The sequence below is a fragment of the Heliangelus exortis genome, chromosome 1 (assembly GCF_036169615.1).
Source record: "Heliangelus exortis chromosome 1, bHelExo1.hap1, whole genome shotgun sequence".
In the NCBI taxonomy this organism is placed as follows: Eukaryota; Metazoa; Chordata; class Aves; order Apodiformes; family Trochilidae; genus Heliangelus; species Heliangelus exortis.
In genome coordinates, this window is record NC_092422.1 from 76,672,904 (window position 1) to 76,698,298 (window position 25,395).

Consider the following 25,395-nt stretch of genomic DNA (forward strand, 5'->3'; position numbering starts at 1 on the left):
AGAATTGCCCCAAATTTTGCGGGAGGGCTTCTTGCTCTGTTGGGCTTTTTGGGCTTTTTGTGGGGTTTTTTTTGTTTGTTTTTGTACAATAACACAGCATGAATTTGATGCTTGGAAAAAAAATCTCAATTTTCACAACTGAGGAAAACATTTTTAAAATAATAAGTCCTTCACATCAAACACTTTTAGTTTATAATGAGTATCATATAATGAAAAACACGGTGAATCCTATTTCAATGCAATGACTCTCAATGCACCATTGCCTACAAGAAGAAGGGTAAAGAATGAAATCAGTACATTGGCTGGTGCAGCTTTCTACATCAAATAAAGTTCCTGTTTCAAAATAAAAAGTCTGCCCTAATTTTCCAAGGAATTAACACTGCTATATAGAAAGGGCAAAAGAGGAAGTAACAACAGAAGATCTTCAATATCAATGGGTTGGTATCAACCATGATGGAAAACAAAGGTCACACGAGAACACTTCCCAAGATGCTGAAATTATTTTCTCTAAATTCTTTGGTTTTCCCTCTTGTACCAGCTGATCTAGTTGCATCGAGAAGAGTCAGACAATGTCTGGATTGCATGAATGCATCAGATGATGCCTGAGGGAGATCTTATGTTTCAGTAGCTGACAGAACAGGATACTTCACAAGGTCAAAGTGGGCACAGCCTCATGTGTCAGCATTTACTTACAGCCACCAGTTAAAGTTAGCCATAAGCAACCCTCTTCCACCCTTCACTAAAACTAATTACCATACAACATTTTTAGGACTACCAAATCAAAAAGCATCCCAGACAATATAATTTCCTAAATCTTGGAATCAGCAAGTTGTCAATGCTTTCCTGAACAGCAGCAATTCAAGGTACAATTATGAGTTAAAGACTATGAAGTCTGTAATAAGCAATTCAAGTGGGTTTCAAAAAACATGGCCTTAAATATAAGCACACACGTGCAAGTAGAGGTATATTTTCTTTCATAGTTCTACATCTTTCCATTTTAATGCAAACATTTTCTGTCTCACTTGGATTTAAATAAATCTGTTATTTTAAATTAAGCTGTTCAAATTTATAAGGAGGCGAGAGACTCGTTTCATAAGAGAAGTCTGGTGTCTCACCAAAATTATTTAATCATACAATAAATTTGGTAGAGTTAATTTGTTGGCTGGATTCTAGGAAGGGATTTTATTCCATTGCTTTACTCTTGAAAGATGCAAACTCAGTTTTAAATAAGACAACTGATGGAAGATATTTATGTGGCCATGTGAGGTCAACTATACTCCAATTTGCACAATGAAAACAGTTCATGTGAACCTCATTATAATATTTGGTTTACATTATCTTTAAAGTATGCTCTTAAATAACATCCCCCATTACAATTCTGCTCACAAACAGGATAAGGTCAGTGAAGTGACACATCTCATCTGACTCCAGAAAGAACAATGTGCAGAGTTGGAGAGCACAGCTAGGTTAAGGGACAAGCTGTGATCACTAAGCCTCCTACATTTGTATGTGAGAATTCAATCTCCTAAGAAAATGTTGGATGTTGTGTAGATTGCAGTCGAATTTATATTCTAGAACAGATTTCATAAGTGACAGATGAAGGAAAGTGAAAACTAATATATCCTTGACAAGAAAGTAAATGTCGACTAGCTGCTGAGTTACAGGGGAAAAAATCCTACAAACAAATTACATAAACTGTAAAACACCTTTTATTGGCTGCTTAAGCAGACTAATGTCTTAGATTTTTGTAAAGCTAAGTAAATAAACACTAAATGAGCTTAAATGTATACTATTTCAAGGATTCATGTGAGCATTTTTACTCTTGGTCCTTCATGCAATTAAGCTCAAGAAGATTCTAAAGATTCTGAAATCTTTAATGAAACAAAAGTGAAAGTACTGGGAGTGAGCAGCATTCCTGTCCAAGCGTTTGTAATTTTTTCCCAGTCCTTTGAAGATGTGCCTTCATTTTCCACATCCATTTCCACCCAAAAGAATTACATCTTGAGTCTCTAAAAAAATTGTGGGTTTGGTTTTCTTTAAATTTGTTTTTGGGTTTGGGGTTTTTTGTGTGGTTGGGTTTTTTTCGTGATTTGTTGGTGTTTTTATGACTAAAACTGAAATTGTTAAAATTTGCAGGCAAAGATGACAAAAGGTGAATGTCCTGGCTCTAGAGGGCTTCAAATAAACTTTTTACATGTTTTTAACTCTATAAAGATAATTCTTCCCTGTGGCTGGCTTACCATAACTGGGAAAAGCTTTCTCTGCCATAATCTTGGTTCTTCAGAGATACGAACTCTATAGCCCTGTAGCACAAACTTTGAGCTTTTTTCTTTAACAGAACTAAGAAGCGTCAAGTGATTGAGTAAAACCAGCAGAAGTGCTACAGGGAATAAAAACTTTATGAAATCCGTAAGCAAACAACCATGTCCCCTCACCTCCAACAGTAATCCAGACCAGACACATCAGTATGCCAGAGAATAGAAAATATCTGGTTTAAATTATTTCTTGAAACACAAGGTATCTAAGAGCTTAACATACACCAGATACGTCAGAACTGCGTTTTTTTATATATCCCATTAAAGATTTGCTCACCTCTCCCACAACTTCAATGATGTCACCAACTTTTAATTCCAGTTCATCTTCATTTTGAGGCATATAACTGAAAGCCACCTGACATCTTCTTCTTCTGTTTCTCTCTCCTGGTGGAAATGAAGGAAAAAGGGGAATTGTAAAATTAAAACAGAATTCCATGTCAAATACAAGCCAGAGAAAATGATCAAAGATGAAATCTTATTCTTTCTGCACTATCAAAAGAATCTGAATTTGTGTATATTTTTATATCTGTGCTTTGTATATCTACTTAAAATTAATTTCCAAAAAGAGGGTGGAGAAATTATTTCTGGTGCATAATATTTCTTTCAGCTATTTTTAGAATTCAAAATTAATGAATGAAAATAAATTGTGGAGAATTTTTCCTTTCAATAATAGTATTTAAAAAGTTAACTAATAAATCGTGCTTCCTAGTCCCAGAATGGACAAACTTTACCCAGAGGATCTCTCCAGGTGTACTGGCTACAATTTCTCTTCTAGGCTAATGGTCTATACACATGGTGTAGGCAAATCAACTGTCCTGCATCTTTTTCTCCATAATTCTTAATAGCAGTGTACAAATATCTCACTAATCTTTTTAAATATATATTATTTTACCTATATATGTATATACAGATAAACCTGTATGTATATGTATATATACGTAAACATTTGTAAGGTGTATATTTATGCTCTAATATCAGATTAAAGAAAAGAGAAGAAAAACACATTCCAAAGGATCCCCAAAGCTGCAAGTGTCATTGGGTTAACAGGGGAAATATTGGTTAATTTTGATAATCAACCAGCTACTGGAAATCCTGTTACCAGCCATCTTTCGCTTTGTCTTGGATGTCCAGATTCCCATAAAAAGCTGGTATGAGGGAGCATCTTTCAATGTATGACTGGAGAAAGGGTTGAATTCAAGATCCCTTAGCTGACCCTTCTGCCATCACAGTTTTAAAACGAGCAGATAAATTAAAAGGTTCACTTCCAGAGCTTTGTTTGCCAGATTTATTGGCTTACAGATACACATAGTTGTATGATGTGTAGCAAAGCAGATGAGAGAACTTCCCTAAATTAAATTGCCAAAGCTTGCTGCTCAGCCTCAGTAGCTGAATAACTTACTGACATGAATTGTGACCACGTTGGAATGTGGAAGAAGACAAAGTAGGAAGAGAGAAATAATTCAAAACACAGTATTTACTAATTACTTCCTCTTCTCTAGATGCTATGCAATATATAAATCATACTATTTCATATTATTTATATACGTTAATACATACAAACATATAATTGCACTTTCTCTCATGCTATTTCACTTAATTTAACTTTGTTCAATACACACCAAAATAAGTTCTGTAACCACTGTCCAAGACTGGCTTTAATCTGCCATTCAATTAAAGAAATGGATCTTACAGTCAGCCTATTACTTCCCCATCAACATTTCTTGATAAACCCACCCTAAGGCAAACACTAATAAAAAAGTTACAAAACTTTTTTTTTCTAATCTATTAATTGAAACCAGAGAAAGAAAATAGAAGCTATTGAATTTGATTTTCTGACAACATTTTTCACAGCCACTGCAGTCCTAAGTGAGTGTCAGCTTTCTGAATGTTAAAATCAACACCTTAATGAAATGTAACAAAACTCACTCAAGTTGTCTTTTTTTTCCACCTACAGATGACTGTTCATTCTTTGCCATATAGTAGTCCTAAACTGGCAAATTTATGCAGCTGCATACAAAATAACTTAAATATAATAAATATCTTGCTTTCATTCCTTCTTTCATTGTGCAAAAAAATGTTGGTTATTTTTCCTAAAGATAACATTCCCGCTATGATTTTTAACATCATGTAGCAACTGATGTACTGATGTTGCTTGATATGACAGATGTCAGTTGCCACCCTATTTAATAACCAATATTGTGTGACTCTTGGAGAATATTTTTGAGATCACTAAATGAGTAAGAAATAAAAACAGTCCTAGGTGTTAATTATAGAACTGTATGAATCCTTCCCCCCAGTTTTTTTATTACTGCACAGAAAATTTGGCAGAAGCCATCATTTATCTCCTCTAGTATCATGGTTACCTCACTGCTCTCCCTCTCCTCCCAAATATTTCCCTAAATAAGTACCTAAGTGGAGAGTAGAAAGTCAAGAAGAGACAAACACTCTTGTTACACTCATGTTCCAACTAGTTCCTCAGTCTGGTCTAATACAGGATAAAAACCAGCAGTGAATGGTATTAAGGTGACACTGGACCCTATGTGTGTGCCAGTGTTTGGAGCAGAGCATGAATTTTGTGAAGAGCTCTACAGCCAAGGAGTATCTGGTTTTTCTTCCACCACAACAATTTGGGTTACATAGCAGTGTGAGTTTCCTTAAGGATACAGAGCTGATGGGGAAAAGTAGTCAGAGTAACCAAGCTGTGCATATACCAACACTGTTAGTGAAGAAAAACTCTGACCACCTGGGACAACTGACAAGCAGTTTAGACAGAAACATGGCCTCCTCTCACTACTTCCCTTTTTGCTAATATTGCCACTTATTGCAGTGTATTTCTTATAGTCTATGCTTTGCCATGTAGTCATCAGAGATCTAAATGGCACAGCGTGACTTTTAAATGTAATTTGACTTATATAAAGTTACTTTTAAACCATATAGGGCAGCAAATCTGCAATGAAGACTGCAGATACTTTCTAATCTAATGCATTTTTTTCTTGACTGTAACTTGATGAAGAAAATGCCTAGTTTGTGCAGTTGTCCTTAAAACAAACAAAGCAGCTACAAAGAGTCTTCTGGGTATGTAAAAGGGGGCTAACAAACCAGTGACTGCAAAGCAAACTGCAATCTGAGCGATGGCACCAAGACCTCAACCACTGTGCTGCAGAGCATGCCTGACTCAGCTCTGTCCACTGTAAGGGCTGTGGTGTCAAAGGCACTGAACCCCTACAAAGTGTCTGCTGATGTAGTGAGGGAAAAAATAAAATGGACTTTGCATGCACTATGAAAGCTGTCATGTCACGATGGACCTAAAGAGAGATGCTGGCTGCCTCCCTAATTGCAGCTATTGATTGCCAGCTCCTGCTCACCCCATGTGAGGCTCCCTTTGCCCTGAGACATTAACAACTTCTTGGATCATCCCCCAAAACTTTTGCTCAGAACAACCAGCTTAGCAATGCTAACTATAGGCTTTTGCTCCATTTGGGCTTTATCTTAGGATTCCCCTATCTCTCACTGTACTTGTCCCTAAGATGGACATTAAATGTAAGCCTGTTTCTTGGGAACAGAGAGAACCTAATACCTCCAGAAGGTATTTAGTGTCACTGTAAAATAGACAACTAAAATACAGCATATGAATGACCTTCTGGAGGTGACTTTTTCTACTCCTGTGAATAGGTAAGACTTCAACATCAAATTAACATACATTTAGAGACCTGAAAAATAAAAAATCTGTGGGGACACAAATCTGATTAATTTCCAAGTGGTGCCTGATCATCTTCTAAGAAAGGGGTGTGACTGCCTGTGACTGCAGGAGACCATAGAGGGGCTTCCTCCAGCCATACATACAAGAGGGAGAATGTTTTTTAGATATTTAAACACTCCTCTGGTATTAGCAATGAAGGCAAAAAAGAGGCAAGGACAACTCATCATTATTCAACACTTACCCCTATAAGAGGAACCAAAACTTGAGGCAATGCTACACAAGGAAGTCACACTGGTACTTAGATGCTGCCATCCAACCCAGGAAAAGACACAAACTGACATTGCAGGATTTTATGAAAAGTGCAGCAGGAGAGTAGCTGGGAAGTAAACTATCCCAAAATGGACCAGAATTTTCAAATATAAACTACTTTTTTGAAACTTAAAATTTCTGTCATGAAACAGATGCTTATTTGTGTAAACAAATTGGTGGTTTCCATAGATCCTACTTTTCACTGTTGCCAATGCCTTCATAACCTGTCCTGACAGTGAAAAGCACAGGGTTAATATCAGCAACAGAAGATCCAACATTCATCTACTAATCCTCTTTTTTCCCACTACAAGAGAACAAGTACAGCAATCTGTGTTGTAATCCAGTACAGCTATTCTATAGAGTAAGAAAACTACATTCAATAAAAACCTTCAGAGAACAGACCCACCGAACAAATGTCTGTCTGTCTCCCTGCTGACAAAAGGTATATACCTAAATAGCTGACAATTCTTCAAAATCAGTCCCCCTGCCCCCCATTTTAAAATTGGAGCTGTTTTAAAAAGAGTTGTATTGCTATCACTGAGACCCAGACAAACAATCCAACCCAACTGTTCCAGGATTTCTGTTATTGCTGTTTTCTAGGGAAAGAGTGTTGCTATGAAAATCACGTGGGTTAGGCTGGGGACTGAGTCGAGGTTTGCAGCTTGCTGAGCCTGAAGACATTTCTCCCACACCTATATAATTTCAAACACAGCAAAGTACTTGGCATCTCCTGCAGACCCATGGACTTTCCTCTGCCAGGGCTTGCTGGGAAGACTCAGGTAAACTACATAAGGAAACGGAGATCTCCTGGGTCATGTCTCAAGTAGGTGCAAAGTGACTGTAGTAAAACCACTTGGCAAGAAGGTCCTTTAAGGGAGATCTATGAGGAAGAAAAGGGCAAGTTGGAGGAAAATTCTTCTGTCTTCTATTTCAGATTTCCTGGCATGTGGCATCATCTGTCCATCAGTCTCAGTTGCACTTCCCATCCTTCGAGCTTTCAAAGCTATATTGGTAGCTTGGGGGAACTGATTCGGTTCACAGTCTCCTGGTTAGACAAGCTCAGCTGTGATATGACTCAGCTAGAAACCAGTTCTAAATTTAATTTGTGAAAAGACAAAAGGCAACTATTGTACAACTAAGAGATGACTTACAGGCTTTTAGCTGGCACATTGCTGATTTTAATGGTACTGATGCAGGCCAGGTGCAGCCGTTTTGGACTGCTAATCTAGATGGTTACCACTTTTTTTTGTTATAAAGAATTAGACTGTGTATATTAAAATGCCAATATTAAGAAAGAGGCTGAGCTAAAAGCTTACTTCTGGGAAGCATTCTTAAAACCATGACCTTCAGTAGCTTTTAAGAAACAGAAGTTATCCAATTAAAAGTGAACCGATACTTAGCATTAAAAATGTTGACCTATTTACTTGCTTTTTTGAAAGTCCAATGAAGACAATGTTAAGAGACTTTTGACAGTCTTGGTCATACTGAGTTCTAATGCAGATTTTTTCACTATCTTTTACAAAAAAAGGATTCCACCATCTTATATCCACTCATTAGTAGAGACACAATTCTAAGCATAAAAGGCACTGGAACTGTTAAGTTACAATTTCCCTTTTTTCCTGAAGAACTTCAGCAGTATTTTTCTGACCTGGGATGTGACATGTCAATTCTAACCCTCTCATCACCTACATGCTATTAAAAGCTTGAATGCTTTTGGATGGATGACAAAAAACCCCTGCTGAGGTCTGTTTGTTCCCTGTCTAGCAGAAAACAGAAGTAAGATGGTTGTGGATATTTTCAGGGGCAGTAAGGAGACTGGTGGGTTGTTTGTTTTTTTTTTAGCTTGTGGTTGGATTTTTTGTTTGTTTGTTGTTTTGTTTTTTAAATTTGTGACATTAATATACCGGAGAAGGAAAAGAGAAACAAGGAGAAGAGAAGGAATATCTGAGGTGGTTCCAGAACTCTTCCAAATGGGTTGTTTTTTCTGAGTTTTCCTGCAAGCAGACAAACTGTGAAATGCCGTGCTTTGATGTGTGCAGCTGAATTATGGAGCTACAATGCAATATAACATTGCTGCTAGTGATATGTTACTCCAAGACTGCTATATGTTCTTCTGGTACTGAGGAGAAGCTTTTCTCTTGCTAGACTCCACAGCAACACTTCCAGGTTTCAGCCATCTGGTTGCTGCTGTGAATTTTATGACCAAGATTTGTCCGTAAGGAACCTGAAAACCTGAAAGACACATTTCTGTCAAACCATCACATTTTAAGACACGTGCAGAGTCACAACACTAACCTCAGACTGTCCAATCAATCCATCCTTCTGTTAAAAACATACAGTGATATTCAGGCCTTTTCTTGTGTATGGAACTTTCACATAACAGCAGTAATTACCAGAAGCAACTTAGAGCAGCAATGTAGTACCAGTGCTCATATGCTTTTAGGAGAAAACTGTTAATTAACTGAAGCATTTCCGTATGCCACAGTAGGAACCAGGCTTGTGCATCTGACAGACAACTGAAATACCAGGGAAGCTGACATCATTATTTAGGCCTAACCCAAAGCAGAAGGAAATGCTATGAAATGATCTGCAAACAGACTCACAACACTCTTGCACAGTTTCACCATACACCAAAGCTTTTTTTCTGAGCCTGAAACTTTTAAAACGCAGATAAAATGAGCAGAAACTTCTGCAAGAATAACATCAAGAATTCAGTCAGGACCACTTGGTCTTGCCATAGAGGCTGTGTGTTTTGTACTCCATTTTTAGGGGAAAGGTTTAAAATATAGTATTAAATTACATTTTAGCCCAGCCACATACAGAACTGAAAATATGTAAGTTCATTAAAGCAACTGCTTCTGAACTTGTATATTTTAAGATTCATATTGTAAATTATATTTTGGATCATCATTGCAAATGAAACACTCAATTACAAGACGAAAGTTTGAACTTGGTGACAGGGTTTCAAAGGCTTTTAAGTGCTTTTTAGACCATACTTTAAAAGCAGCTACGCAGTCCTGCTAAAGACTGGACAAGCTCACTCGGCTTCTCACCTGCTTCTAGAGATGCAAAACTATTCCCCAGCAGCAAATGCTGCCTTTAAATCACCTTTTGCCAAATGACCCATTCTTTTGTTCTCAATAAGGATTTGTTGCTCTCATCCAGTGTCTTTCACAAGTAGTGCATTCCAAGGAACAGCAAATGTTTCTGTCCTCACTAATGCTGGGCAAGCCAAAGCATATTTCAACAGGGTGGCTTTCCCCAGTTGGTCATCAGTAGCTTTGTGACTTAGTTTACTATCACAAGCAGTAACTACCACTGCCGGGCACTGGGGTTCCCCAACAGCCCTTATGCAATTAGTGCTCAAAGACATAAAGGGGCCTCTATTACTCAACAGAAGATCTTGCACCTGCCTGTACATTTGGTTTCTTTTCTCATATTCTGAAGACAATTTGCAAGGAGATATTACAGAAAGAATTTGCTATACTGGCTAGCAAAGGATTCATACAAAATTACTTTATAAGGAGCTCTGAGAAAAACTGGAGGTGATAGATATCTGCGGCAACAAATTTACTTGTCTAAAGAAGAGATAAACAAACTTGGAATATTCTTTCTTTGATAGTAGATGAAGTTTCAAAATACAAGAACAAGATTTTCAAATGGAACATGAAATGCCTTTACTCTTTGTATTCTCAGTGCATGTGTCTCATTTTGTCATGGGATAACCCCAAAATACTAACTCCTCAGCCAGATTTTGACATAGCTGTTGATTGCTGCTTTTTTTGTACTGATCTCCACAGAAGGTGTTTGAATAAATCAAAACTGAACATGGATTGCTCTTGCATCTTTGCCACTTCTCTTAAGCTCCATCACATAAGTCACACAGCTTAAATTGCACATGCACAATAGCAACTTCACATCATACAGTGAGTGAAAGCAAATGGCTCTAATTTGTGGAATCACTGAACATATTCATCTTACTGTTCCCCTGTCTATAAATAAATGCATTTAGATCAAACCACATGGATTCTTGCACAGTAATTCACAAAAATATTAACTCTACCAGCTTGCTGTCTTTAAGCTGATTTCTGTCCAACTTAACTAAAAATAAATTTTCCAGAACACCTGAAAAATTATGCATTTTTCTTAAGGAATGCCAACAGCAGCGCTACTTCATTTTTAGCTACCAGAGTTTCAGTACTTTTTGACAGCTTTCCAATTTCTGTAATGACATTACATTAAAGGTCTTACTCTGACATCTCCTATACCAGTTTGAAGTAGGTCTCTCTTATTAGGACAAAAACATTGTCAAGATTTAATTTTCACTCCAAACAGTAACAACATACATTGAAGAAATACTTCAAGAAATTACGGAGAGATGTGAAAAATACAGCCACCAATTTCCTAGTTGTTGCACTCATGAGAACTATCTCACAATGAACACAATGAATCCAGAATGCTGAACAAAAACCAAAACTCTTGGACCATCAGTCAGATTTTTAACCTAGAATCTTGTTGAACCAAGAAAATCAATACAGTTAAAAAATTCATTCTGAAGCCATCAATGGCAACAAAGTTAAACAAAAAATACTAACACATCCACAGACAGAGCATACACTTCACATTCCTGTCCAGCAGTGTTCCTAAAATCTAGGAAGCTAATAAGTGAAGCTAGGAGATGATCTGATAAACTGGGAAAATGACTCCCCCAGTTTGGTGTAATGGGTCTGATTCTGCAACACTTACACCAAGATGAGGAGCCACTTGGGCAGAAACACTCATACACGTGTCTCCCATGGCAATTAAGCCATGACATTTCCAGAACCTTGCAGAGAACAAGGGCAGCTCCAGGGCAGCTCTACTGGGCTTCTGACATACACCAGCTCAGCATGCAAGGTTATACAACTACCTGTCCTTTAGCTCTACTAAAAGAAAAACACACAGGGAGGAGCCCTCAATTGCACTCCTTCTGTTAAGGTTTGTTATTATTTCTCACCTGCAATAGCAACAATACTATAATAAAAAAAGACCCTGCTGTTTTAAAGGGCATGTAATGCTACAGTGTGTTATTTGAGGGTTGCTGAAGTGCCCAGGAACACATGTTCAGAAGAGCAATAAAGAAATATGGTAAGTTCAAAGAAATAAAGTATTCTTGGTGCTGCTGGCCCTCTGAAGCCCCAGGCACAATTAGCTCTATGGCAGTTGAACTCACTGTTCCACAGCATCCTCAGAAATAACCAGTGCCCCAGTACCCACATGGGATAGGTGACTCCACGAGCACAGGACAGGTATTTCTGTATCAGGAAGATCAGATGTGTATCCTCCAAAACTGAGCAACAAATGGAAAAAAAATAAACAAACCAAAATATTATCTGTTTGGGCAAGTCACCAGCTTACATACACAGTGCAGGGACAGAAAAAAAATCACCCCAGAAAATGTTGCAGATGGAGAAGTAAGTGTTTCACAATAGCTGCATCTAATCAGTTCTGCAGCATCTCTAGCTTGTGGTGAGAAACTCTAAATGCAACAGAAATTTCCTCATATTTTCTTGGTTGCTCTCACTGTTCAAAAAAATCCTCTGTGGTATTTATAAGCACCCCTTTTCATTAAATTAAACTGAGTAGTGAGTTATTAAGAATTATGGCTCATGGTAAACAGGATGCCAGCAATTTAGTGCTTCAATATAGTGTAATTTTCAAAATATGCCACACACAGATCATGTTTTTGTCTTCCCTCTTCTACCTTTTACACAAGATTCTAACACCTTCAGAAAGCTGTAGTTTATCAAGAGTATGTTTAATCAAAAGAGCCAAGCTGTATTATGATCAATTTCCCCATTACTGCCTTATATCTCAAAATCCCACTACTAAGCACATCAAGGGTTTATGAATGTAAGGTATTTGCTTGACTGCAATTATTAAGGCTAAAACAACAACACATATCAACAATAAGAAATCAAATTGCCTACAGTGGGCAATGTGTTTCCTTCAATGCTGGAGAAAGAGGAGCCTGGCACTTGGCTTGGAAAACCACAGAGTAAGATTATCCTTCCTAAAGTTAGTTTAAGCACTGAGCTTTATGTTACTGATGTTCTGCTGCATCCCAGTTAACTCACATCCAACTCCCTTAAGATTTTCTTTCTTGCTTCCAGACATGCTCAGCTTAATTCTCCTACCCTGATTATCAGAGTTTATCTTTGGTACATCACCTCTTACAAGAAATAGGACAGTTTAGCTCCTTAGTTCCATCTCTACAACTTCACTGCCAGTGACTCTGACAAGAATTCCAACACAGGTCTGTACACAGATCATAAGCAGAAGCTGAGAAGCAAATTAGAGATGTCTTACCACATCTCTGTCTCTCAAAGCATTGTCTACTCTATTGTAAGTACATCTGTCAGCCACTGGTTTGCCTTGCTAAAGAGCATTCATCCAAACACAAATGCATTCCTTAACATCTGGAAAACTCTTCAGGTAAGACTTGCATAAAAAAAAAACCCAAACTGTCGCTGAATAATTCCTATGCCACTCCACAACAGAGCATTGCCAGTAAAGCTGCAAGTAAGTGCTGTACAAACTCAAAAAATTTGCCCTTCAGCAGATCCAATTGTACTTTTCTACCTCTCAGGCAACCTCGGGCATCTACACAGTCCAGAGAGACAGAAGCCAGATATAATACCATTTCTTTTAAAGCATGAGTTTTATTACAAAAAACTTACTATGCATTCCAGTTTTAATTTTTAAATTATGTCATGTCTATTGACTTATGTATGTCCTAGATGCTGGCATGTAGGCAGCTTTTTTCTCCCTTATGACTATGCCTTAAATTCATTTCATTTCAACTCTCACATGTATTTGCATGTCATTTCACTGCTGAAGAACACCTAGAACTGAGCAGGATAGTTGAGGCTTGTGACAAAAATGTCTTTTTTCATAGGGAACACCCAAAGCACTTAAATAATAGTTATGATCCCTTCCAACAGACTGCTAGCCACTGCTCAGTCTGCCTTGCTTCATTTATCACAAATTATTAACCTCTGGGTCCAGTACTGAGATTCCCATTTTTCTACCCCAGAGGTCTAATTTTGTTACATTGACCAACCTAATTAAGTAGCAGTAACATGAGAAAAATTTGCAAGTGCACTTAGACACCTAGGCTCCTAAAATGTTAAGTTCACTCTAAAGGACCAAGGACCGCTGCTTCTACATTGTTCAAGCACTCTGTAACATCTCTTCCATGGTTAAATTTTTAACACAGTACTGGATGATATTGCAAATAAGTACCCAAGGAAGACAGCAACATACTCCACGATAGAGTATGTTCTAAACCTGATCTTCATAAAAAAAAAAAAAAAAAGAGGGATTGTGTAGAATTAAGGAAAAGATGAAAAGAGTCTCCCTGTACTTGCCTTCTGAGAAGCAAAAAGTTACTCAAAGTTAAGACAGCTTCAGTGAGGAGAGCAGAGAACAGGAGCAGTTTCAGCATAAATGGAAAGCTGAAAACATGGAGGATCTTACAACCTCAAAAAAACGATACCAGTACAAAATGGTGTCATAATTTGCTCTTATGTGCTCAGCCTAAACACTGTTGCTCACAGCTACATACTCTGCTTCACCAGGTATTTCTCACTGCTTCCCTAATCTTCTGCTTCCTGGCCAAAAAAAAAAAAACTGACCCTGAAATACAGCAGGAATGGATTTTTGTCCTTAGAGTAATGAAATAAAGTAATAAAAACCCCAAGGCCACTTGATTCTTTTTGTGGATACGCTCTATGTTTCTGAGAGCAGAAAAATGATGGGAGCAAGTTGTATGATTTAATGTATCAATCATGCTGACTTAAAATGTCAATAAAATAAAATACTCTTCTGCTACTTCTCCATAACTAAAGGCAAACAATATTAAATCATGAAAACATAAATACACACAACCTTTCATAATATACTTCTGGCACTTTGTTACCCATAGATTTAAAATTCATAAATTTTCCAGCAACGTACTCCCTGCTCTGCATTTTGTAATGTCCAATAGACAGATTAAGACAGTAAGATACATACAGTAATCACTTTAACCTTATATCCCAGCTGTGTATATGGTCACAAGTATGCATAATTAGTTTAGTTTACAATTATCTTCCATCAGGTTGGAAGAATGTACAGAAAAATGATTCATGTTAAAGTACTATGCACACATAAGCCTCTGAAATACCTTACTGCCATCTCAGCCCACTTATCACACAGGACATCACTTTTACTTTTATATGTTACACTACATTTAATAGAAAAGCATTTTAGTTGTTACATCAGTCACTGGAAGCATAGTTAAGTCTCAATATAGTTTTTGCATTTGTTTCAAAAAGCCCAAGTAAATACCCCAGTGCCACCACATACTTCTAAATGTTGAAGCTACAGTTCTGTAAGTTGGTGTTACCCAAGGGAGCTTCTTGACACACAGTCAAAAGGGACACAGGAAAGCACACAACCACAAAAGTGACAAGAACAAGTCACATTCAAAGGGAAGACAAGGTGTCAGTGACTCCCTCAGCACTAAGAGCGCAGTATTTCTGAAAGCCCTTCTAACTTCTTCAGGAACAAAGATCCACTAACATCTTTTTTTAAGAGAAGCTATTTCTGGTTTATCTCTGATGCTGCTTGGAGAAGGGGAAAAGGAGGAGCATGCAGCTTCCATAGGCAGCCCTTGCATGACCAAGTTACTCCCCACTTGCCCAGGCCAACTCTCAGTCCTCCCTTGCATTCACACACATCCCTGCAGCAGCACTGCAGCCACAGACAACTCCTACTGCCAGGCTAATGCTCCTATTTGTCCTCAGGGCTAGAAAAATGTTGTATATTACAAACAAGAGCAGTGGGTTTGCTTACAGAGATATTATGAGCTACAACTCACCCTGACACAGTCACCTGTAAATATTAAATCATCTACTAATATCAGTCTAAATATCAGCATAAAAAGCAGTACCCAGGAATTAGGATGAATCCTGGAAGTTCTTATAAAGTGTGTACTGTTTGTATTATTGAAAACCACGGAGTAATTAGAAAGCGCAGAAGAAATCTCTATCAAGATCTAAAATGAAAAAGTAACAAAAGCAAACCTACGAGTCCATATGTCAGACAAAATTTTAAATCAAGCACCACACAAATGACAATCAATATCCTTGTGCTGCAAGGAAAGTTTAATATAAATATATGCAAGGCTTTGCATAATTCATTGTCTTTTGCCTTTGAAGATGGATCCTAAATTCCTGTAAGTAACTTATTATTTGTCTATATTTTACTTTATTGGATTAAATTACATTTCTTTGTCTGCTCTTAGATCACTTATCTTGTTTTATTGTTCTGCAGTGATCACAGATCACTGAAATGCCAATGTAAACAACCTGTTATAATCATGGAGAGAAAAAGACTGTGGTAAGTTGGGATGATGACTTGGTAGCAACAGGCAAAAGGAAACACAGGACTGCTCCATCTCCTTTTTCAGGAGATCAAGTTCAGTCTGAAGCTGGGATGACAAGAAATCTGATGATCATTTGGCCTTCACTGTGAGACTGAACATGTTCTTGCAAATCCATTTGCAACAGTTATATCAGAACGTGAAAGACCTCTGAACTCCAAAGAGCTCAGTGAACAAAGCCAAATTTGTATTTGGAAACAGAGCAAGACAGAGCCATGGAGTCCATCTAAAGGAAGGCCAACTCTTCAGCTCAAATAGCAATTCATGGCAATGTGTTTGCTTGCAGACAAACTCTGCAAGAGTGGCTATGCAAACACAGCCCCTTTTTTCACAGTGCATAGTTTTGGCAGCTGCTGCAGAGCTGTCAGTTCTTCAGTTTTCACTTCAGTTAGCACCGAGATCCACATGAATGATAAAATATTCACCAATGTATGTAGCCTTTTTCAAAAGCAGGAGTATAGAAATATCCCCTTTCTGAGCCAGAATAATTACTTCACATCTTATTCTGCTTCCAATATTTTAAACACAGTTGTGTTCTCATTGTAGAAACCCACAGAGAATACACTGTCATGTTTGTTTTGGGTTGCAAAAGCTTTATTGTAACAAGTCCCAGTTTAACGTATTCTTTGGCATCTTCATTACAGACCTGGATGGTGGGAGTTGGCAATCCCTGAAGGGATCAGCATATTGAAGCAAGAACCTCACCTACTGAACAGTGAACACAGAGAAATGGTCCCCTACTGAACCTGAAAAAAACAGCTGAAAAAAGTTAGTCCTGAACTAACTTTGAGAGACCTCATACAGTTAAAAACAAGAAAACGCCAAAATTTGTTCTCACCAGTGATCACAAAGTTCTGCAAAAAGCACGGTGTTAGCTGTATAGCTCAACAGAAAATCAGTCTTCCTGTTTCTCTATGCCCAGCTGACTTGCCTGTAGCCACAGGTTGAGTTACACGGATAATAGGCCAAATATGGAAAGACCACTTCTCCTCATTGAAAAATTCATTGAACCAAAGTGCTTGTGAGCAAAGTTTTTCATTGATAGAAGAGAATTTCTAGATTTTGAGATCCAACAGATGATAAAATATCAGAAAACAAATATTTAGACTATCAGAAGTGGGGTCGTGCAAACTGCCTGAAGTTCAACAAGGCCAGGTGCAAGTTTCTGCACCGAGGCTGAGGCAATCCCATGCATGAATGCAGGTTGGGAGAAGAAAGGGTTAAAGACAGCCCTGAGAAGGAGTTGGGGGTGGTGGTGGACCAGAAGCTTAACATGGGCCACCAGTGTGCACTTGTAGCCCAGAAAGCCAACCAGGTCCTGGACAGCACTAAAAGAAACATAAACAGCCAGTCATGAGTGGTGACTCTCGCCCTCTACTCTGCTCTTATGAATCCACCAGGAGTTCTGTGTCCAGTTCTGGAGTCACCAACATAAGGACAGAGAGCTCCTTGAATGTGTCCAGAGGAGACCCATGAAGATGATCAGAGGGCTGGAGCACCTCTCCTATGAAGACAGGCTGAGGAAGTTGGGGTTTTTCAGCCTGGAGAAGAGGAGGCTCCAAAGTGACCTTATAGAGGCTTTCCACTGTCTGGAAGGGGCCTACAAGAAAACTGGGGTAGGGCTTTCTGCATGCGAGTGGAGCGAGAGGACAAGGGGAAATGGTTTAGAACTTGAAGAGGGGAGATTTCAGTTAGATATTAGGAAAAAAATTATTTCTGTGTGGGTGGTAAGATGTTGGAACAGGCTGCACAAGGATGTTGTGGCTGACCCCTCCCTGGAAGTGTTCAAGGCTGGGTTGGATGGGGCCTTGAGCAACCTGATCACCTGGAAGGTGTCCCTGCCCATGCAGGGCAGTTGGAATTAGATAACCTTTGAGGTCTCTTTCAACACTACACATTCTAGGATTCTACTATTGAATATCATCTTGGCTGCCCATTGTCTTGAATTATTTTCTTATGAATTCTTAATCTTTAAGACATCTGCTATCTCAAGCTGTCAAAGAAAAGAATCTCAAGGAGAAGGCAAGCAAATGAATCATTTATCATCTGCTTTCCTCTGGCTGCTTCCTTGATGATTTCAAATGATACAGGAACAGTTTATAAAAAGGCCCCATTGGTATCTTCTATTTTTGAACACACTTTAACTGTTTTCTTATACTTGGGTCACTTACCCCAATTTCCAGGGCTGTAAGTGTCTCTTAGTTATCTTGCACATATTAAGATTTCTCATTGATTTAATCTCTAGTCTACATTTTTTGTTTGTTTGTTTTCAATTACTACTATCAATGGAAGTGACAAATAAAGGACTGATAGCACAATCACCCAAAGAAATTTTTCAGGACAGATACTGAAAATTAGATTTATCTGGTGCTGTCGAGCATGGGACCTATGTGGTGTTCAAAGAAATACATACAAGTGTCCAACAGCTTGTCTGTTTACAGCTGCCAGCTAAAGGATGCAATGGATGACTGGGACCAGCTGACTACATGACAATTACCAGAGCCACCCGTGCCAGAGAGGCTGCTTTAATAGGAGAGCAGTGGCAAGAGAGGCAGACACACTGAAGCAGTGTTTGGCACTGCATTATAACAATACCTCTTTAACCTTCCAGTCTTTCAGCATCAGCTAATGGACTCTATGGCCAACATTGTTTGTCTCTTCAGCTGAGTTCTCACCCTAGCAACGCTGCCCTCCCTGAAGCCTTTCCTGACATCCTCTTTTCCTTTCCAGAGTTACCTTTTCTTCCATATACAATAATGACACTTTCTAGAGCATTTCCCTCCAGAAAGTCTTTCTAAATATAGGACAGTAAGTCTGCATTTTAAGAAACTACTATGAGACATGATGTAGCTTCATTCTGCAATAATATACCACCTGTGCTTTGAGCAGTCAAGACTACAGCCTCCTGCCTGTACAGGATCTTGCTCCTTGGCCAGCAACCAGAAAAGTAGGGATTTGACTGAGAGAGTGGTCAAACACTGCAGCAGATTCCTTGTTGAGTCTCCATTCAATCCTTGGAGATTGTAGAAACCCAACTTGATATGGTCCTGGGCAACTGGCTCTACATTGCCCTGCCTGAACAAGGGGTATAAGTAGACCACCTTCAGAGGTGCCTTCCAGCCTCAGCTATGCTGCCACTCTATTGTAAGGCTACTCTTAAAACCTCCTATGAACCATGATTCTGTATTATTTCTTCTTTATTCATCTTCCTTGCCTACAGCTCAATTGCTAAAATCCAACCAAGCTGCTCTGAGGCACTGTCCTTCCTGTGAGCCAGCCTCTGACAGGCAAAGATGCTGAGAATAAAGCATATTATTGCAACTAGGTGTGAGCTGTTGGCAAACCTGCAGAAACTTGATTTCACATATTTGATGCTTTTTCTTGTTTACAAAGATCATGTTAGTACAACCCCATCCTCCAGCTCAACAGGCTGAACCGAACTCCCTGAGGATCTTATCTGCAGTACATGCCACTTGGTATCAGCAAATACTAGACCTTCAGACTATGAGAACTGGCATTTCAGCAGGGAGCTGCAGACAGTCTCCCTTGAGCATTCTTCCTTCCCTTCTTGCTTTTCAGTGGATAAGACTTCCAAATAGGTAACTGAAATACAAGGGGAAATGAGCCTTCAACACTACACCAAAAATGTTCCAGAGCTACTGTTTGTTTGCTTTTATTCCTAACCTCAAAGAGAAAACATGAAGATAAAACTTCAGCATTTTGAATCCTTATATTTGACAAAGTTAGCATGTGTGAAATAAAGAATTGTTTTCTCTTCTTACAAGTATGCAAAATTTTTATGTATATCTCCATATTATTAAATTATTTAATCTTTCCATGAAGAACAGAGCAGCACCGAAGACCTCTGCTCTCCTGCTGAGTCTAGGTAGTACTATCCAGAGGGCTCAAAAAAACTCAACAAGAAGAGATCAAACCAACAGAGGCACTCAAACAACATTTGTTCCATTAGGAAAAGGGGAATAAAACTATTAGCAAAGGCATCTAGATTGTCACAGACTGACACTCTCTTTGCTGTATGATTACAGTGACTCTCCTCTCTCACTGTGAGCCAGTATTTTGATCCCAGCTCCTCTGCACTGAACTGTGAAGGGGGTTTGGGCCATATGACAGTCACTTGCTGCAGATGGCTTCCTTGAAGTGGCACCTGGAATAGTAAAATGGGGGCTATGCTCCCCCACCTCCCTGAATGCTGTTGGCCCTCTGGGAGATGCAGTTATTCCCTTCATCAAGGGTGGATAGCCTGAAGGGGGAAGTAAGCATCACACTGCTTTTTCTTCCTTTATTTGGGCCTGCAGGGCAAATCGCAGTTTTCTCGGAACATAAGGATATCAGTAGAACCAATTTTATACTGTAAATAAATTTTATTCAGAAAATTACATCAGAGCCTTCACATTCTGATATTAGTTTTATAATAGGTTTTCTATAGGATCTGAAAAAGGTACTATCTGGAAAAGTTTTCTTGAAGATGTATGTCATCTATGAAGAACCACTTTATGAAAACTTTGTCTTTTTCTCTCCAATGACTCAGTTAAATTTCAAAGTAGTTCTATCTACCACACTACATTTTAGGTTTTAAGAACAGGACAGGAAGAATAAGGAAGGAAAAAAAAAAAAAATCCTAACAAGTTTCTCTATTGTGTCCAAATTGGTTGTCTGCTTTCCCCAAATTTATTTTAAAAAATATTCAATGTAGTAGTAATTTCTCTGTGTTAGGTCCATGTACGGAAAAGCTTAAGTGGAAATCTAATGTAATCTTTAAGACCTTACATAATACAATAGCTACTAAAGAGGTGCCTCCTTTGCACCATGGACCACAAAGGCCAAAAAGTGTCCACCCCCTCCCCTACATTAAATACCCTTTGGTCCCAAAGGTGCTGCAGCTTGCATTATGTTCCGTAATGAGCTTCAAATAATCAATTCATCAGTGTGCCACTTTTGCAGTACACAATTAATTTCACAAAGCAAACGGTGGGGAAGCCTGAGAAGACAGCAAAGGCAGGTAGTTCAGACAAATTCACTGGATTTTTATCACCCTGCCCCCTCTCAGACATGGCCAGTTCACACTTGCATCTCCAGGTTTTTTTGGCACAGAACTTCCTACAACCTGACTGCAGAACATGTGTTTTGGGGGGTTCTGTCTTTATACTAAAAGTTTGTCTGCCTTTTAATGTCATAGTTCCATTTTCACAACTGTTTCTCCACTTCTGATGAAATGCTGTGAGTAGTGATGACTTCACATCAGTCCAAATCTCTGCAAGAATGAAACTTCCTGCCAAATTACTAATTCCTGGAATCCAGTTGCACAGCTCTCTCAGCTTTATCCAAGGATGTACCTGCACCCAAGACTCCCTACTGAATCTGCCACCAAACCTTTCTTTAATACTTAACTTTTTTTCCCCAATGCAGCATTCACACAAGCTACTTCTGTCCCCATGTTTTAGCACTGGGCCACATCCACAAACCTTCACCAGGATTCTGCCTAAGATTCCTTAATGTCATGTTAATCAATATGAGGAGGTGAGGCTGCTGGTTTCATATCTTGTTTTCTTGTTAGCCTTTTTGATGGTATCTGTACACATCACTACCTGTCTTCTCACCGTCTCCTGAATCATACAGTTTATAACAAAACTATTGTCTCAGCTGTTATGGTGATACATTTGTGCAATATTACATTTATTTGTTAAAGGAAATGTAATTTAAAAGTCCTCAAAATATGTTTTGTGTATTTGAAAGCACTTTATCAGGTTTACTATTTTTCTGGCACTGTTTTCATTTTTTTAGTGGGTTTTTCATGCAATGTATAGAAGAACATAAATTTGCATAAAAGTAAATATGTAAGTGGAAGACTAATTAACTGACAGGGGAACCAAGACACCCATTAAAAGAAAGTCCTTTACCGTAAAATAATTTTTTAAAAATGCCTGTCTAGGTTTAAAGTTTGTAGTGTCTCAATATCTTTTTTTGTTTTGCTAGGATAAACACTATCTTTTCCTAAAAGTAGCTGTCAAGTTCCTCTTGTCTTTTCCATTACACTTGCTACATGAATGAGAAGTTACTTCCTGCATCTGAAATCCACCTCCAAAATGGTTCTGTGCTTAAGAGATGAAGAGCGGGGAGGGAGAAGGGTTCTGCATAAGGATTCTGTGTACAACTACAATGCTGTGGTTTTGGAATGCTGACCAAGCCATACACCTCCCCAACAGACAAGAAAAATTAAAAGCAATCCTGACCATTTATACTAACAAGACAGCATGCCTGTTTTCTTTAGCAGCTGATTTAACCGAATGAGCACGAACTATGTTTGAAAAAGTCTGACAAACCATCACTTTCTCATAGCACTTTCAGAATAATTTTCATTTGCAACCAAATAAAAGGCAGCACTGCTGCTCCTCTACTCCTGCAACACTCCTTGCTGTCCTGTCAGACCACATCCTCATGCAGCAGTGTGAGCAGGCAGACAGTAAACCGCTTCACTATTAAAAACAACCTCTGCATTTTCCCTACTAGTTTAATGTTACCTCAGTCATTTTCCTTGCCTGGCCCACCATGTAGCCACATGTGTGTACCAGAACACAGGAAGGAGAAAACCAGGACAGATGGCTCTTTTTTTGGTGACAGTGCTTGCTTAGCATCTCTCTGAAACTACAGCCTCAGGCTAACCTTTCAACATTTATTACTTTTATTTTCCACTACTCTATTTGCTCAATAGCTGCCAGGCACGTGAGTGAATCTTTTGGTTTTCCTTAGGTCACTAGAGCTTTTTTTTATTTAAATAGTTTCTTGGACACTTCCTGACCTCTTATGAACTCCCACAAGTAAGCATGACCCATGTAGTTTAGAATAACACTATGCCGAGTAAGTAGTCTATCAGGGAATTCCAAGGCCTGAAAAAACCCCAAGTATTATGATTGCAGTTGTACAAACGAAGCCATAATGGCTGACATTGCATCTTGCAGCTTTTGCAAGATACAAGTCTATACAGAAGAGTGACATCTGGATTCCAGATGGGGTCTAACAGAAGTCTACACAAGGTACACATGCTATTAAATTAAGTAGGAAAATACCAAACCACAGTATTTAATTTATTTAAAATTAATGTAATATCCAGTGATAATGACTGAACTCCTGTGAGGGTACTTTGGTTTTTTTTTTACCATTGAAATATCCCCAGTGAATATATAGAATCATAGAATGATAGAATTGGCTGGGTTGGAAGGGACCTCAGAGATCATCAAGTCCAATCCTTGATCCACTACTGCTGCAGTTACCAGACCATGGCACTGAGTGCCACATCCAGTCTCTTTTTAAATATCTCCAGGGATGGAGAATCCACCACTTCCCTGGGCAGCCCATTCCAATGTCTGATCACCCTCTCAGTAAAGAAATTCTTTCTAATGTCCAACCTAAACCTCCCCTGGCACAACTTGAGACTGTGCCCTCTTGTCTTGCTGAGAGTTGCCTGGGAAAAGAGATCAAGCCCCACCTGGCTACACCCTCCTTTCAGGTAGTTGTAGAGAGTGATGGATAGCCAACAGGAAAATACATGACCTAGCATAAAAAAGAACTGCTTAAATGTGTATGATAGCTTAAATTCAAGCTACTGGACAGCTGGGATGCTACTATATCCTGTTTGATCACTAAATACAGCATTATCCCTGTCATCTGCTCTAGTGTGCTACTCAAGAAATCTCAGCAATGAATACAGTGCCAGCCTGAGCACTGTATGGGTACAAGGCTGAAAAAATCTGGTCCCTAGAGGAAACAATATCAGAAGCAAAATCTGGAGCAGATAAGCACTTCTGAGGGGAGAGGCAAATACATCTTGGACTGCCACTGGTGGCAGAGGTTCCTGCAGGAGCCAGTGCTCTCTGGAATTAGTCTGTGAAGTAGGGTGACTGATTTATAAAGATGCAGCCACAGCAGCTACAGTAGCAGCTAAAGCCACGTGGGGCTTCACTCTGGGCCATGCAGTTCAGGCCAAGGACCCTGCTAGTGGCACTACACCTCTGCTCACTTTGAAACTCACTTCTAGCAAATTTGGGCATTTGAAAGGAGCTACTTCTCACTACGAGTACATCTGCCCAGACTCCATTTCAGTTTCTAAATAAAGTCAATGTTGAAGTTAGGAAACAATGGCTTCTGCTGTGTGACAGATAACAATAATCTTCCCTATGACAATGTTGTGCTTGAGGCCAAGAATCGGCAATCAAGACACTTGTCAGAACTTCCATGTTTTGCTCCCATGCCAAGCACAACCAGCCTACCAATGAGCTTGGAAACTAACCATTATCACCACTACACTTTGAATTTTTAAAGGGGACAATATTACAAATTAACACCAAGCAAGAAGCAGACACAGCCATGTATTTATAATTGAAAAGCAGTTGCAAAAAGATAAAGAATAGGAACTAATGCAAACTATTGGTGCATTTTAACAGTGAAATAACATTAGCAAGCAGTGAGATAACAATAAAAAAGCCTCAGCGAACAGTACAATACATCACAATGCACCACGAACAGCAGCACAACTTTCCATGCTGTGTGCTTCTTAATAATGATGGAATAGACACTAAGGGAGGAAATTCTGAAATAAGAGAAAATATGCATAAAATATTCAATGAATAAAATTTAGGAAACTTCATGCCAATGGAAACAAGAAATATGGTTTTGCAGGCATAGTATCTTGTTATTCAAATCACTGCTCCTACATCATATGGAAATCTGAAAGACTGAAAGGGTACATAGCTAATAATGCCATCCTACTCAGAACAATCCAAGCCATGCATTATCAACAGTCTCTGATCCTTCTATCTGTTTTTCAAATCTAGTTATAACAATGCAAACTCCCTTAACTTCAGAGGCTTTTGACTAAATGAATCAAAGTATTGCACATGATAAAATAATGAAAATTAATGCAGTGACAAGTTCATTCTGGGCACATCACTTTATCAGAAAAAAGCCTGTATCTATTCCTGGAAGTACAATGTTTCATAGAATCTATCACAGATTATAAAACAGCACAACCAACCTGCCTTACGGGCAATAATTTAATATAATTTCTTGTCACTTGCAGCCAACAGCATAACTTTTCTTAAAGCCCTCTAGATGTTGCATACATGCACACAGGAGAGGGAGTGGGGCAAGACAATATGTAAAAAATACTTCTGCAAAGCATATTAGGGGTTAAATCCACCTCTACCCAGACAAACTCCTAACCAAATCCCAGACTGGCAGCTGGTTCACTGAGGTGTGTCCACCCCCACTTATTTCTAAGCAGAACTCAGTGCTCAGCTCAGCTCTCTTAAACCACTACAGCAGTGATGACCCTTTCTACCAGAGGTGATGACCTTTCCTACCAGCAGTGATAGTTTGTTTTTGCTGTGTTCATTCTTGCCTCTGTCTGCAGAAGTTTATCCCACCTGGGGCTTATAAACATCATGCCATCAGAAGAGGAAGCTGTAGAATAGTGAATGGCTGTAGTTTCCTTCTGGTCCAAGTAGGCACCAGTCAAAAAGTTTCCTGCACTGAAGGGATTCAACAGCAGCAGATCGAGTCACTCTATCCCAGTGCAGGGAGTCCAAGTA

At 38.8% G+C, this 25,395-nt stretch overlaps 1 protein-coding gene across 9 annotated transcripts in view; it reads right to left on the reverse strand.

The window, feature by feature from the left end:
* Window positions 1–25,395, reverse strand: part of SH3KBP1 (SH3 domain containing kinase binding protein 1) — a 221,591-nt gene that overhangs the window by 109,666 nt on the left and 86,530 nt on the right. For all 9 annotated transcript variants that reach the window (XM_071749422.1, XM_071749486.1, XM_071749412.1 and 6 more), the window contains one exon: window positions 2,593–2,699. In XM_071749422.1, the coding sequence (XP_071605523.1) occupies window positions 2,593–2,699 (107 nt within the window). The remainder of the gene's footprint in view (window positions 1–2,592; window positions 2,700–25,395) is intronic.